A 16,585-nucleotide genomic window follows, 5' to 3' on the forward strand; every position below is an offset into this window, starting at 1 on the left:
TTGATTTGAAAGCAAAACTGAGCTTTGCCTGAGCAGTCAAAGCTTTAAGACTTTCAGGTATCTTGGTTTAAGATCACTATGGAGATTTACACATGCAAACAGATTTCCTGCCAGTCTATCCCCACTGTTGCATGAGTTGCATTCTCATTTTTATGCTGTAGTAGCTCAGGGAGTCTGAGAACAGGAATTCTGTGCTGTGGCACTACTTCAAAGTGCATGCCAACAATTTATGCTAGACTGTCATAAATCACACATGGAAGGGCAAGGAATGAAATGCTGCTTCCAAGTAATTCTTATTGATTCCGGAATGGGCAAGAGCTGACCTACATTCAGTACTGCATCAAAGAAATCCCTAGGCCAGGACAGTCCATCTCCTAGAAAGCAGTCTTTTAGCCTGGTTGGCTAGTACCTGGGCCTATTTCACTTCATTAGTTTGGTCTGTAAGTTTCTAGCAGCGTTTCAGGTTTACAGAACCAAAACAACTATCAACAAGTAATAAAACTCTGATATATGCAGAAGAGAACCATGCATTGGCCCATTTAAGCCATTGCCCCTGAGCTACTCTGACCTCAGGTGGACAGGCGGCACACCTTGTCAAAACGTGTCTCCAGATCACACCAGTGCCTCAATGATGAGCTAAACAAGGATGCTAAATGGCTTGGATGAGAATTACATGCTTACAATCTGAGAGCACAGCTATGACACCTAGAAGTGCTATTTCCATAGTGTTCAATGCCTGGAATTGCGCTGTGACAGTTACAGAAAAAGGCCAATTCTTTTGTGCCACTCTGTTATCATCAGTTCTTAATGTTCTTAACCTGGACAATCTAGGACCAACTGTAGACCTAGTGCTGTCTTAAAAATGTCCTCCAGCAGTAAAAAAGCCACATGAAGCAGCTCTGAAATTGCTGTCTGGCTCTAAATGTTACAACAAAACCTGTGGAAGTCGGTGAGACCCCTCCACCTCAGCTACTCAGAACCAAACACCAATCTCCCAGTGTTCCATGGCAGGTTTTTATTACATATTCTGGTATGCAGAGCAGCAGCAGATCTAAAATGAGAATCATTCAGAATCAATGGGTTGGGATTAATCTGTCCTCCTGTCCAGTGCAAGTGCTGCCACAGTAATAAACAGAAATCTGATAACTTCATACTGTCAGCACAAAATGAAACTATGACCTTGACCTGTGCAACAGCATCCAGTAATTTTTTCATAACTTCAACATACCATACTATATGGCTATGATCTAATAAGAATCTAAAAGTAATTAACTGGAATTTTTGAAAACTGAAGCCTTAATCAAATATGTATTCTTATCAGGGTTGCAAGCCAGCAATAAATTGGGACATTTAAAAAACTGGGATCCAATCCAATCTGTGATCTGATCAGGGTTCAATGGTTATAATAAATTGGGAGTATTAAAACTGGGATCACATCCAACACTTTATTTTTCTAAACCACAGGACCTAGCTGTGCCGTAAAGTCAGGAATACTCAATGAACAGATATACCATGTTGGATTAACCCTTAATAAATAATGATGCACCAGCTCAGGTGTCCCAAAAACATGTGGTTTAGCACAGAGCTTAATGGTGAGAATAGCAATTATGAACATTTTATCAGAGATCAATATGGACTTTAAACAGCCATAATAATGCTTTTAGACTTGGCAGGTGGAATGCACAGGAACAAAAGCTACATGGGGTCGCCAACAATGTGCACGTGTATGAACGTGCGCTAAGATGCACTATGCATTTTAAAAAATCTTACTTTGATTTTTGCAACAGTCTGAATTTCACCTTTTCAAAGCAATTTGGCTTTTCTACCATACTGCTATATGTCCATCTATTCTCATTTTCATTTTGGTTTCCAGTAACATACAAACTGTTTGTAATTAAATATAATATTCAAATGCTGACTGAAAGGGAATGAAGTTTCACTCCCAAGTACTCTCTTCCTCTCTAAGTGGACTCTAAATGTTTTTATTTCTGTACGATGCATCCCTTCATGCAGGGATCTTGCAGCTGCAAAATTAAACCTCTGTTTGCCATATATCAAAACCATTTGTATTGATTTTTTAACTATGGGAACAGGCAACAAGCATCAGGGCTGATAAGACAAGAGAAATGCTCTTCAGTTGCTGGAAGGTTTCTGAAAAGTAAAGGAAAGTCAGTCTTTATTATAAAAACTGAAATAATTTAGTTTTACCCCTATTTGAGATACAGTATAACTTAAACATTCAGTTCATACATTGAGAAAGCAGGGGCCAGATACTCCTTCTGCTTCTTTAATACTCTGCTGAAACCTCAATACTATTAAAAAATTTTCCTCAATTAACTCCAATGAGGACTACAAAACCAAGACTAACAAAACTACTCTCACAGAAATGTGCAGAGGATTATTTTTCACATGGAGTGCCTCCTCATTAACTAACTCTCATGCTACTTTAAAAAATCCTCCCATTTTCAACAAGGTGCTTCATATGGTAAATTTTATTTTAATGTCAAGTAAGCGTTCAATTCTGTTGGAAGAGAAATTTAGGTCTCAGTAGGAAAGTCGCAGTAAAATAATACTAAAGAAATAGGAAAAATATTTTTCTTTCAATTGATAGTCACTTTATTTGCATTTAAAAGGCAAATTATGACGTGTAAAACTCATGCATCTAATGTATTTATCTAGTTCATTTTACAATCACTTTCAAATGTTAGAAAATGAAAAGAACCTTAAATAAGTGGGAAAGAAATGGAGGAAGGGATGAAATCTTTTTTGAGGGAAGGAAAAGACAAGGCCTCTTCCAGTGTTTAATAATGTAGCAAACATCCCATCGTTAAAATCATAAATTCTGAGTAATTTACACTGAACACACTAAAAATACAGATTTGAGTCAGCTTGATCAAAATAACCCTCAGATATAGCATTTGTTTCTTCCTTTTATGGGCAGATTCACAACCTTTGGAGCACATGCTTTATTACAGCCAAACTCTTTGAAGCATGAACAAAACAATGAGTTTATTTAAAATAAGGCCTCAGTCCAATGAAGCATGTGACTTGTGTCAGGAAGGACAAACTACCACCTCAAAGAACTGTACCCCCAGTTAAGTCAATAATCCTGAACTATCATGAGGCTCCTGTCTTTTCCCACTCAAAATTCACTGACATTGCATCACCTTGGCACAATGAAAACTAAAGGAGGTAGGGGAAGAAGAAAATAATTTAAAGGACGTGCTGAATTCATATTCAATTTGGCACAGATAAGGCTATTACTAAAGAAGGAATGCCTAACATCCAAAGTTCCTGTTCACTACTTGAAGCTTGCAGAAGTAGTAGTTGTATAATAAAGTACTGGCTTTGAAAAGAAAGGAAGCCTGGGGCTGAGGTCTGGAATCAATTCTTAGCTTGACAGGGACTTTTCAGGAACCTGGACAAGCAGTTGCACTGCCTGCATGTCACATTCCCACCCAGAGGACACTTTTTTTTTCCTGTCAGATTTTCTCTCTTCCACCTCAACTGTAAGTGCTTGGGGTCAGGCCCAAACTTCCCTAACAGCAATGAACACAATGAGACCTTCATCTTGCTGGGGATTGCTAGGGAATACAAGCAGTAAAAAAAAAAAAATGATATCAGCATTTCAGTGCAGGATGTGGGGCTGCTTCAGAGAACTGCAGCTACATGGCACCACTGAGAGTTGTTCTGAAAACTGAGACTGGGACAATGTGGAATGGAAATAGAAATTACTAGGCTAGCAAAATAGTAAATTTATTTTCACTTTCTGAGGTTCAAACCCGAAACTTGGCAGCCCATAAAAAGAGTTGCCAGGCAAATTTATGCTGAGGACCAAAGTGCAAGCAAATCCTGTCCTTTTGGGAATCATCTGCATTACAGAGTGAGCACTGAATACTCTGTCTGCATACGCCCACTAGCTCTAACACATTCTGGATGTGCCAGACTTGTTGCACATGCACTGTTCAATTCCTTCTCTGTGCAAGCAGGAAATCCAACCTATTCCAGGCATGATGGGCTTACACTCATGCAGCACACCTACACAAGAGCTGATGTTTCCCATCAGAACCAGAGTCACTGAGCTTGTACTGCACAGCACTGTGCACTGAACACATCTGACATTTTTGCATGTCTAAAGCTTGTCAAAATTTCTGGAAGAAGGCTGCAGTCTGTACAGAAACCCTGGGATTTTGCGAAATATTGTTGTGCCTATCTGATACCAATCAAAAAACTGCAAAACTATGAGAGACAGCCTAGTCCTGTAAACTGAAAATGCACTTCCTACCAAAAAATATTTCTCAGCTGAGATCTTGGAACAGTATTCTGCTTTTTGGAGAGCTGCCAAGCATATATTGCATGCAAAACCAATATCCAAAACCGGGAGAGTTCCACAGCTGCTAAGATGCTGAAAAGCACTTGATCATTAAGCCTGTCACACCCAGCCCAAAAATCAACTACTCTAACCTCTTCCACTAGTGTCCAAAATGGACAACATGGCCTCTGAAAAAAAGAAAACAGTCAGATGAAAAATCATAGTATCTTCTAGTATGATAGGCAGTCAGCATTTAAGAAAACTGCTTAAACAAAAAATCTGACTTTAGGATTGTAATAATTGAATTGAGGATCTGAACAAGAATTAGTTATACAGCTAATCTTGGAAAAGTAAAATTAGATGTGCAGTTAGTTATTCTAGAAAGGCTAAATGTTAGAAAAGCAATTTTAGCTTGCTCAGGATATTAAATATAGGATTTGATCACAGGTACCAGGGGACAAAACTTGCTGTATTTCTCTAGTATTTTCTACTATTACATCCCCCGTAGTTTAAAACATATGCTCATCTCACTCAACAAGAACAGATCTGAAAATATGAATGTGTGCTACTAAGCTTCAGTTTTATAAATATGAGACAAAGTACGCAGGATTGCAGCTAGTGAAGTCATAGGAGCAGATGATCTATGGTGTGAATGTGCCACAAGGTTTTCTTTGCCAATATGTGCATTAAAATCTTGGACTTGAATTACATTATAGAATTACTAAATCTTGGGACAGAGCTATAAAACTTGTCTTTACTGTCTTATTGAGCATCATCATTAGGTGAACAGTCAACAACTAAACAAAAGGACTGATCTACATTCAAGTCAGGTAATGCTTCCTTAGTGATTTTAATCAATTTCCCAAACAGATTTTACCCATATAGGAGAAGTAGCTTCTTTATATAATTTTTCTCTAACTAAAATAGAGCCTCTTCTATTTTATGACCAGCTCAAGAAGGGTTCAATAGTAAGCCTAGGTAGTAGGTAGTCTAGGTAGTCTAATGTGGACAAACACACAGCCATGCTCTTACTTCATTTAGAAAGTTGAAGCAAATTGCTTGTTTTTATGGCACATGTTGCATTCCTTTGAGGATAATACAGGGCAAATTTCTTCACTATTTTCCTGGGCTTTTAAAAAATTTTTAATTTGAATCCCTCAGAGATATAAGATATACTACCTGACACAAAAGTGTGATATTCCTATTCTTGTGCCTTACAGAAGAAGAATCAAGTGAGTTAAAAATATCATCTTGGTTCATCCACTTCTCAACACACCTGCTGTTCTCCATTTCAGTCACAAACTCTTCCAGGTCAAAACTGAAATCATTACTAGAGAAACCAGGATGATGAAGACATTGAGCTGCCAGTTTCTAATGCAGCCGTACCAAGTTACTGTCAATCAGTGACTGTAATTAAAAAAAAGCACACAACGCTAAAGAAATATTAAGAACAATTATCTTGTGTCCAATTGGAATGTTAGACCTCTAGACAGAAGGGTTCATTCCTTCCAGCCTGCCAACATTTTAGTAAATGACACTGGCCCTTTAACAGATGGGATACATGCTTCTTAGCTTGCCAGGATCCTAATAAAAGACACTGGCTTCTTTAAAATGAAGGACACATACCTCTCAAATTGCCAGTATCCAAATTGGGAGTCAGCAGTTTAATATAAAGGCACTCATCAATCTGGCAAAAATCAAGGACACAGCACAGAAATTTTAAAACAAATGGTACAAAGTTTCTCCTGACATACTTAACTTAGATTAACTAAATACTTAAGCACTGGCTAAGCATATCCAGTAGCAGTGCTGTAGTAACTAGATACCTTGCTAGCTTTTAAAATAGTAAAAATTAGCAGCAGACTTCAAGGGTTTGGACTGACTTTCTTCCCCAATCAAATCCATTAGCTACCACTTATAGGGCTGACCATGCACTGCATGACTCAAATGAAAGCAGGGTGTCTTCTCCCTGGGCACTAAGCAGTACCACAAAGGCTGACCCGTGTGGAAACACTGCACAAAAGGAACCATGTCTGCTTCCCTTCTCTCCCCCAGGAGGAGGACATTTCAGTAAAGGAGAGAGACCTCTGACAAGTTTTCTGCTTGCACTGACAAAATGTATTACTACAACTTGTAAAGTTTTACAACATCTGCAGATACTTCTTGAGAGCCAGAAACTATGGGCTCTTCAACTTTTCTGATAACAACCATCAGAGGGAAACAAAGACCTTTTTCAGCATATGAAGTACTTCTGGATGAGTTGGGGAAAGAGGAGTTTTCTGAACCTTGTTGACACTGACAAACTGTTTCTGGTTTCTGAAGAGTAGACATGGGGAAAAGCAGAAAAAATCTCTTAATAATAATGTAAAATCTCTTAATCTGGAAAGATAAAGAATTCACTAAGACCGGGCATAGAAATGTCTATTTTATGAACAGGACAGACTCCCAGGTCTTACCTCAGAAATACAGCTACTCCTAGCAGGCACTCACCCAGCTTCTTGCCTTGCCCCTCTTGCTCAACCTACTGCTGGCAGACTCCGGCCTCTGCAGACTGATTTGAACCATCTGAACCTGCTTTCTTCCAGGTGTTTGCTCGGCATATTCAACATTTGTTGCATATTTATTTCTGCAACATGTGGCTTATTAACAAACACTGTGCAGAAAAGAACATACCAAAGTACAAAAACTACTATCTGATGGCATAGCCAGCTGAAGCCAAAGACATCTGAAGTGCTAGAAAACAATGGCAGAAACTGTCAGGAGAGAAGGAAGGAGGTTATTGCTGTAGAGAAGCTGAGAAGAAAATTACTAAGTCAGCTGGCCTTGGGAATGGGCAGAGGTGAAACAGGTTTTGAAGGAACTGATTTTCACCAACTAAAGCAGAAACTGGGATTTGAATGCAACAGTGAAGTTCACAGAAACTGCAAAACAACAAGCTCCTGACACATGGCAGCTCTGACTCAGCCAGGACCAGCCTAATGCTCTGGCTTGCCTGGATCTGACTGCAGTGGGCATTGTCTGGGACAGGCTGGCTGGCTGTTCCTTCAGGAAACCCTTTGCTCTGAAGTTTCTCACTAGATGAACAAAGATGCTCCTGCCATTTACTCACCTTTCACGCTCATCTTTCATTTTCTCCAGCTCCTCCTCCTTAAGCACGCCTTGCTTTGGAGCCCCCTTCTGATCTGCCTTGCCACTTTTATCTTCTTTCTTCTTTCCAAATCTGTTAAAGATATCAAAGAAGGAGTCATGAGGAAATAATTACAGAAGAAAAAACAGTACTTATCTATCATAAACCACAGAAATTTTAGGCAATCAAAACACTGAGTTTTTATCTTAGTGACTCATAAATTTCCCATATTGCAAGATATAGTATCAGTATTACCTGGGCCATAGGCAAGAAGAAGGACTGGTTACAAATTGATTTGGACCCTGTACTTTTGAAAGCTATTGCTTGAAACTTAGTTGAAAAGCCCTGTTGTACCTGAAGTACAGGGCTTTGCAGAGCTGAAATATTAACATGGCACATTTTAAAGTGGCTGAAGGCTCCTCCTGCCACATGACAGCCCTCTGAAAGTCATCTGCAGTGGTTGTGGTGCCAGGACCCAGACTGGGCCACCATTTTGCTCTTACCAGCAACTATTGTCTCTCATTCATAACACCCTAATTTTAGGATTTGTTCTTTGTTTAAATGAGGATGCAATCAGAAAGAATAAAATCTTGCTTTGTTCTAAGAGCACAAATCTAGACAGTTCATAAGAGCTCTTTTTTAAACTTCTGGGGTTTTCTTTCTGCCTAGTAATATACCATCATGTAATATTTATGCTGTGAAAGTCCTCCAGAGGCCCCAGTGGGTTTGGGGCTTGCACTGCTGTTTTATACACTGTACAAGTATGCATAACAAGTCTGCTTTACCCAGCCTATAAAAGGTGGCTGAACTGGGGAGCTACATTTAATTTCTGGTGGAGTTAGACAGAATACTAGGGTCAAATATGCTCATGAATTATGGACCAAATAAAAAGTTTAAAAACCTCCCCTCCTCGGCACAAATTTAAAATTCTCAGTTCCACAAGTAAATGATCAATCTGTATCTTCCACTGCAAATTAATGTGTCCTTATATGCATGACAACAATGTAAAGAAAAGCAATTACTTCTTGATTAAATATACAACATTTATAAATATCACAAACTAATTACTCTGACTCCAAATCTCAAACTCTTCTGTGAAAGTCTGCAGCATTGCCCCCGTGATCTTTCTTATACCCTTTTTATTTTTCATGTCAGCCCAAACTGCCTGAAGTGGAACAGCTGAACTACTGTGACTATACTTAAGCTGTAAATCATTGACTTTATGTTTCTGCACAGACAAAAACAGAAATTTTACAAATAGGCTCGTAAGATAATGATCCAATTTTTTTGTGAATTTAATTAATTATTCTCAGCTTATAGTCAAGTGAAGTGACTGGGAACTCTGCAGCAAGTTTTCCAGACAATAAGAACTTGGTTAGAAAGGGAATGATGGATGTGAGAGACAGACACATAGCATGTGGTACTAATAAAAAGGGCAAATACTACAGGTAGTAACATGAGATGCTTTATAGTGCCTCTGTCATGGACTGTGCTGGGGAGCAGAGAGCCTCCATGGTTTTCTCTTTTTTCCTATGTGTTGCTGTAGAGATAGATGGTGTCTTGCATTCTTTGAGGGATCCTTTGCTCAAAACACACCTTGTCTACAAACAATCTTCAGTTCTTTTTTCATGGTCCCTACTCATTTCAGCACTTCCAGAAATACAGAATACACTTTCCATGCTTTTCCTGAGTGTAGAGCAGCACACTGATTTCACTACTTCTTTCTGAGCTCCAGCAGTTCCAAGAGACTGGAGTCACACACCCCATCAGAAGGTGCTGGTGGCAGGGAAGGCAGCAGTCAGGAAACATGAGAGAAACAGAGGTTGTACATAGAGTGAGGAGAAACAAAATAAGGTGGGTGCACAGGTATAAAATTACCCAGGTGAAAAAGAAAAGCCAAATGAAACTCTGCATATATTACTCTCTACAGAGATGCTGGGCAGCCAAACAAGAAATCACCTGGGTATGAGTACCAGCAGGCTGCTCCTGAAACACCCCTGCTTTCTGACACTTGCTCATGCTGGGAAGGTCTCATGGCAGTTTTCTCAGGAGGCCATATTACACTTGCATCTTGGTCATAATCCAGCTCTGGTACTTTGTTTATATTCAGGCTGCCTGCTTTTCTCTCACAGTTTCTATTATAGGTTTGTGGAGTTCCATATTCGACTGTAGCATGAAAACATTATTCTTGGGCATTTTGTATTGCTGCAGAGAGTTGAAGTTGGATATGTTGCATACTCAAGAGAAATGTAAAAAAAACAAGTCCTTAACACGCGTCCCTTTCACGTCTAGATATTATTTTCTTGCTTACTGGAGAAAATACATTTTAAATAAAATAAAGTGACAACATTTGATTGCAATAACTGCCAACGTGACAAACCTTACAAAAACAGTGTTGTTTGCTGGTAGAGTTGCTCCTGCCATAAATTTGGCAAGTTTCAGTGTAATTATAAACTGGGAATAATGAGTTGGTCTTGATGAAAACAACTTTTGTTGTGTTGCATTGAAGGCAGTGTGGCCAGCAGGCTGAGGGAGGTGATTTTGCCCTTACACTCCACTCTCATGGGACCCCATCCTGAGTGCTGCATCCAGCTCTGGGGGCCTCCAACATACAAAAGGATGTGGAGCTGTTTGAATGAGTCCAGAGGAAGCCACAAAGATGGTCAGAGAGCTGAAGCACCTCTCCTATCAAGAAAGGCTGAGAGAGCTGGGGTTGTTCAGCCTGGAGAAGAGAAACTTCAATAAGGAGAGACCTTATTGTACCTTCCAGTACCTAAAGGGGGCTACAGAAGAGATGGACAGGGACTTTTCCCAAGGGCAAGGAGTGATAGGACACAGGGGAACGGCTTTAAAGTGAAAAGGGGTAGGTTTAAATGAGATATTAGGAAGAAATTGCTCACTGAGCAGGGTGAGGCACTGGAACAGGTTGCCCAGGGAAACTGTGGAGTTGCTGGAGGTGTTCAAGGCCAGGTTGGATGGGGCTTTGAGTAACCTGGGGCAGTGGAAAGTGCCCCTGCCCATGGCAGGGTAGAACTGGTGATCTTTAAGGTCGCTTCCGCCCAAACCATTATATGATTCTATGACTATTTCTTTGCAATTTTTTGCTTCAGACAGATTTGTGTGGGCTTACAATTTTGACTTGTTGCACTAAGTATGCAGGATACAGCTTAAGGCTAGGGAAATATTCAGATGTAGCTTTTTTTTTGGCCTGTTCTGCACATTGCTAAACACCCATTCTCTTATTATTACTATTTTTCATTCTGTTCTCTTATTATTATGTTTTTCAGCTCAACACAAATCTTGCACAAATATTAAAAAATAAAAGCAGCACAAATTTTAACAGCATTAAGAAAAGAAATATACACAGGCAGCATTAAACCACAAAGAACCCAGTATTATCTCTGCCTGAATTTATACACCCCATCCTAAAAGTTATGGTCTGCTCACTGAAGTGTTCTAATTGCCATAGGCTTCTGATGATAAAATTAACTTCCAGCCATTGTAATTTTGCATGGGTTTGTGAGGTTTAATAGTCTCTGCTGCTTATTGGAACAACAAAAAATAGAGGTAGTAACAGTACTTGCTGCATGATCAAATTCAGTTTGATCATATTATCAGTATGAGGGCCTCCACTGATTTCAACAAGAACAGGATAAAATCTATTGTCAAATTATACTATGGAATGAATCAAGTCCATATTAAAATTCTATGGAAACAGAATGGCTTTAGGATTTGAAAATGCCAATTCTCCAGGCAATGAATACTTGGACTGTGGCAAAATCTGCCTTCCATATTAATACTATTGTCAGCAGAATAAAAACATTACTGAAAAATTGTATGGTACACAGATTTTTAAAATGTCTGTTTTGCTATACTGTGCACAGTCAAATTTGCTTCAACTTAATATCTGATGGATTCATTACTCTGAAAACCTTTTATAACAAATGGAGAAATATAACTAGAAGACCTAAAAACAAATGGATCAGTTCTATCTTCTCATTCTATAGTCATCTATAATCAATTTATGTCAAATGAAGCCACTGGTCATTGCAATGACAGTAAGGAAATAAATCCATGCCTTCCCAGGTTGAGTGAATGCCCCAGTTCTTTGATTATTCACTGTAAATGCCTGGGAAGCACAGTTAAAGATGTTACAGCCCTGTTTACCTTTGTATACTTTTCAGTTGGGAAAGTTAATATTCCAACTACTCAGAGCACAGCTCTCCTGTAAATAAAAGCATAAAGGGTTTTTCTTTATGTGAACAGATCTTTGAGTGCTTTGTGCTTTTGGGAAAAGCCCATATGCAGCTGCTGAAAATATGCTGTGCAAGAGTGAAGCATTATCCTATTTCTATTAATTTCAAGGGGTGCCCTGCAAACAACTGAAATCGTTCCCCTCAGAAACATTAAGGAAATAAAGTCTCTGAATACCAAATGTATGTTGTCTTGCAGTATGTATTGCCATTCTATTTGCTATAGCATTGAAGCATATATATGCTTCTTTCCAAGGATTCTAAGGGATAAAAATGAAAACAAACCTACTACAGACCTGCTCTGTTATTACTTGGGATAAATGTCTTGCATGCAAGACCTAAAGCTGTGGTCATGGCAACACTTCGTTTCTGTGTGGAGCTGTGGGCTTCCAGATCTCAAATGTGTTGATATTTGCTTCAAGGATTAAAAAGCAGGCAGGTCTATGGTCCCAGACTTCTAAGCAGCAGAAACATCTGGTGGGTGGAACCTTGAAGCTGCTTGCTGACTAAATTCAGCAATTTGGATTTCTTAGCTAATTCAGTTGCCCAAGATCAGGAGGTTCCACCACAGCTAACAAGGTACAAAATGGAAGTACAAATATCTGTGGGAAAATAATTCAGGAGAGCCTATGACACAGTCAAGCAAGGCACAAATCCTAACACTATCAGAAAATCTTGACATTTCCAGAAATGATTTGTAAAAAACCAGAGTGATTTGTAAAGTACATATAACAAAAGCTCTGACTCTAAGTCATTTCACAGCAAAATGGGGAAAAATGCTGAGATTATTAAAGCAGGTCCCTTATGAAACGCTAGAAATAACTCTTAAAATTAAATTTAAATGTGAGTAAGAATGAATAAGTGAGAAAGAAAGATAAAGATACTAATAAGGTATGATTTTCAGGTCCACACAGGGACTATAAAAAGCTTATTAACTGCCACTACTGTGGTGTGTTTAAAGTTATTTTATCACTCAGCTTTTACGGTAGAAGAAATACTCTAGAAGCAGCACGGTGCTTTGATTAATTGCTTTCATACATACACTTTTACAGAGTATTAAACATTGCTGTAAAGATCCTTAGTGAATCAGACTTGATGGTGATTACAGGCCAGGCTCATTTTACATTTATGTTAATAGCAGCATTAATGAAATACATCTTTCACATTTTTAGTGGCTCTCTAAATACCTAAAAGGTTTGTTACTAAATGTTTACTTACTGGGCAGAAGTGTGCCATTGAGTATTACACCACTGGGATCAAGAGCTTTGCAACAGCTAAAAAAACTACAGAAAGGAAAGAACCTGTTTTGGGAAAACATGGCAAAAGGGCAGCTGGGTGCTGGGGGGCTGTGGACAGGAGGGGTTAAGCATCTCCTTGCCTGGTCCTCTGCCAGCCCCTTGCTCCCAGAGAGTGGATCCCATTCCCTCTGTGGAGGATTTAGCCCCAGCAACATGGAGATGCCCCTTCCAGTCTACAACACACATTACAGCAAAACCTCCTCACGACAAAGCCTTGCCTAGGAGCAGGTTTTGACCCAATCTCCCTGCTTTGGCAGGGTGAAAGGAAGGTGCCAACAAGATGATGAACACAGGAGAGGATTATTTCAGCCCCTGATGCTCCCTGCTCCTGGATGGGGAGTGCCCCAATTCTGGGACAGTGCTCTGTACAACACCAATACTGTTGGGTAAATTGGAAAAGGAACTGTAAAAAAAGAGGAAAAAAAGGACTTTTAGTTCGATTTGGTGAGGTTTGCTTGCAGGAAAGACTTGCAGCTGGGCTGCTGCCTCCCTGTTCTCCCACTACTAGGGCTCACTCCCAGGGCAGCAACAAGAGGAGGGCAGCAAAACCAGAAGCTTTCCATGGCAAACAACAGGGCAGCTTAGGCAACCAAAACCAGCTCCCCTTCAAAGGGAAAAAAATGACCTAACCTCTGATTTATTACATCAGTGGAAGCATGGAACAAATTGTCCAAGTGTGCTATTCTACAATTATTATTTGTGTTTCACAAATGCAGCTGAACTCCATGAATGTGAGTATCCTCATATTTAGCTAGCTTCAGATTATTTTCAGAGATATCCACATTATGCCAATACTGTGATCAGAGTTAAAATTATTATGATCAGCAGGAAGAGAGAAGTTATGCAGAAGTTGCAAAGATTAAAAAATCTACCTTATTATGCTCCTGTACATCAAAATTACCCAAACAAGTGCCATTTTTGTATTTTTTAATTTATTTTTTATTTACTGTATCAGACTGCTGGAGCTAGACTAAAATGACTGAACTTCCAGAACCAGTCTAATGGGAGTAAAACTTATCTTTTAAGAAGTCTGATTAAACACAACCTCCCCCCACCCGTTTATTTCTTTGATGCCCAAATTAGCATCTTTTCTGCAGCATGCTGAATTAATCAGTACAGTGACAAAGAATTAGTCCAGATAAGATCAAAGCTGAAACCATATTTATCTGGAATTTGAAATTAAGAGCAGAGAGTATTAACCCTCTGCACTTCAAGGAGCTTTCCACATGGCACACTTACTAAGACTTCTGTGAGTTCATTCAAAATAAATCAACAGTGCAATTTTTTCCCCCACTGAAGTTTTGCTAAAAGGAAAATAAATTTGCCATCAATTCTGCTACAATGCAAAACTGCCTTTAATGTAGACCCTGTACATGCTACTCATTATGTAACTTGTAGGCATCAGTAGAACAAAGCAAACAAAGCTGAGAAAAGATACTTAATCACATTTGTATTAATGCATGGATCATCACATTGTTCACAGACTTAAGGGCTACTGAAAGAATTCCCAGCACGGAATCTGAGAAGCTGCCTGCTGTAACACCTCACAGGTAAATAATCTATAATCTTCAGTGGAGAGGGTCACACACAGAAATGAAATGTCAAACAGAAGCCCAAAATTACACACTGAAATTTAAAGTTTACTCTTAGAGTATCAACCATGACACTCTAAGAGTAAACAGCAATAAAGGAAAATCTTCATTTCTGGTATCACTGCCTTGAATATTATCTGTGTTTCAGTACCAGGTAAGACTGGATGCTGTTTCCCATGTGACATGCAGGAGGCTGATCTTTTGCCTAGAAATTGCAGAATGGAGGCAATTTAAACAGTGCCCCCAAAATCTTCTCACCCATCTTTCCAAAGCCTTTGAGCCCCCCATAACCTTATATTTTAAATATAGAACTTCCTCTTAAAAAGATAGAGGTGAGTTACTGTAACTCATTCTGATAATTAGGTACTAGGAAATTCTTACCAGCAGAGCACTCCTGCTCATCTGTACCATATGCAAAATCTTACTTGTGCAGTATAAAAAATGACCAAAGACAAAACCCAAGGGAGTGTGATGGCACCCTAAGACTTGGGCCACCCGAGCTCAAGTGTAAACCCACAAAGTCCATCTACTGAACCAATGGAATAGAATAACTCTCATCAACTACTGTGTAAACTTAGACAACAGAAGGCAGCTGAGAAGAGTCATCCTTTATACTTCAAGGAGCTTATTTTTAGAAAACATGCTGAGGTAGTCTGAGTCCTAGAGGTAGCATTTATGAAAGGGTGTCACTACTTCTATTTTCTGACCAGGAAAATCATAATGTTCAATGGCAGCTATGCACCTATTGCCATGAAATGATGTTTTAATCATCCAGTGACCACATTGCTAGTCTTTTTGGTCACGAGGACAAAAATTCTGCATCCTACGTTACATACATCACAAAAGAAAAATCTGCAGTTAAAAAGGACAGCTGTGATTTACAGTTGATCAGAAAGAGGGGGAAAAAAAATTAACAGTCTGTCCAATGCAACAAGCACTGCCCGTTTGTCCAACAGACTGCGGAATTACCCTGTACCAAAGTAAGAAATTATTCCCATATATTCTTATTTGTCACTGCTTCCATAGAGCAGCAGTTATTTCCCCCTCCTGGTTTGCCTTTACAAGCATGTAATTTCTTCTGAAGTGAATACTAATTCTGTTCCAAACCGTGCAGAGAAACATTGCTGCACCTTCCCTGTAAGGGCTCTCTAAATGGCAGCCTGCCAACCCCAGGGGAACACGATAATCCCATCCATGTTTTGGGCTTGGGAACTCCACATTCAAAACAAAAGGAAAGAACCAGCCCTTAACTTTGCTTTCCTAATCTCCATTTCATAGTCTCAGGAAAGGGAAAGGGGAAAGAAGCAGACGGTTAGGCTCGTTATTAATTTTTCTGGATATTTGTTATTCTTTTTCATGCAGCAAAATATAAATGCAGTTTCTGACTGAGCTATTCCCCTAAGGTGCAGTCATTAAGGCAAAGTAGGAGACGCAGAATGGCTGTGCAGTCTGCTGAAGTTGCCAGCAGCCCCTCCAGAACCACTTGCTGACTTTGTGGTTTTCAAAACCCTGCAGTCAAGTGAGAGCCAGCACACCTCTATCCCAGCAACACCTGCAGGCTTCTGCAGGTAGCTGAGAGCCACTTAAAGGTGGGACAGGAAAAGACCAACTGAAGGGAGCTGAAAGGTAGTTCTTTGGGTGCCAAACTTGACAAAAACAGGCCACTGAATTTTTTTTCTTTTGTTTCAGGTTTTCTTCTGTGCTGGGTGTCTCTTTTGCTTATTACCAGCCACATGACCCCTGACTTCACTAAAGTATCAGCTACATGTGTATGTATATATATATATTATGCATGTTTGTCAGAGAAGGACTTTTCATTTTTCTCATGTCATAACTCTCACAGTATTCACTGCTTTTCTTAGCATTTTAGCTGCTCATGCACTTCATGAGAATCTCCAGTTGCACTACAAAACTTTTTGCTCAGCCCTCTTGGCTATGGAAAACAACATAGAACTGTGACATTATCAGAACTGCAGATACAAAACTCATGAGGCAAATTAAAT

At 39.4% G+C, this 16,585-nt stretch overlaps 1 protein-coding gene across 1 annotated transcript in view; it reads right to left on the reverse strand.

Annotated features, from left to right (window-relative positions):
- The window catches only part of PARD3B (par-3 family cell polarity regulator beta), a 393,422-nt gene that overhangs the window by 89,976 nt on the left and 286,861 nt on the right, over positions 1-16,585 (reverse strand). Inside the window, exon 19 of the mRNA XM_030951868.1 lies at positions 7,422-7,532. Within this exon, the coding sequence (XP_030807728.1) occupies positions 7,422-7,532 (111 nt within the window). The remainder of the gene's footprint in view (positions 1-7,421; positions 7,533-16,585) is intronic.

This window comes from Camarhynchus parvulus, chromosome 7 (genome assembly GCF_901933205.1).
Source record: "Camarhynchus parvulus chromosome 7, STF_HiC, whole genome shotgun sequence".
NCBI lineage: Eukaryota > Metazoa > Chordata > Aves > Passeriformes > Thraupidae > Camarhynchus > Camarhynchus parvulus.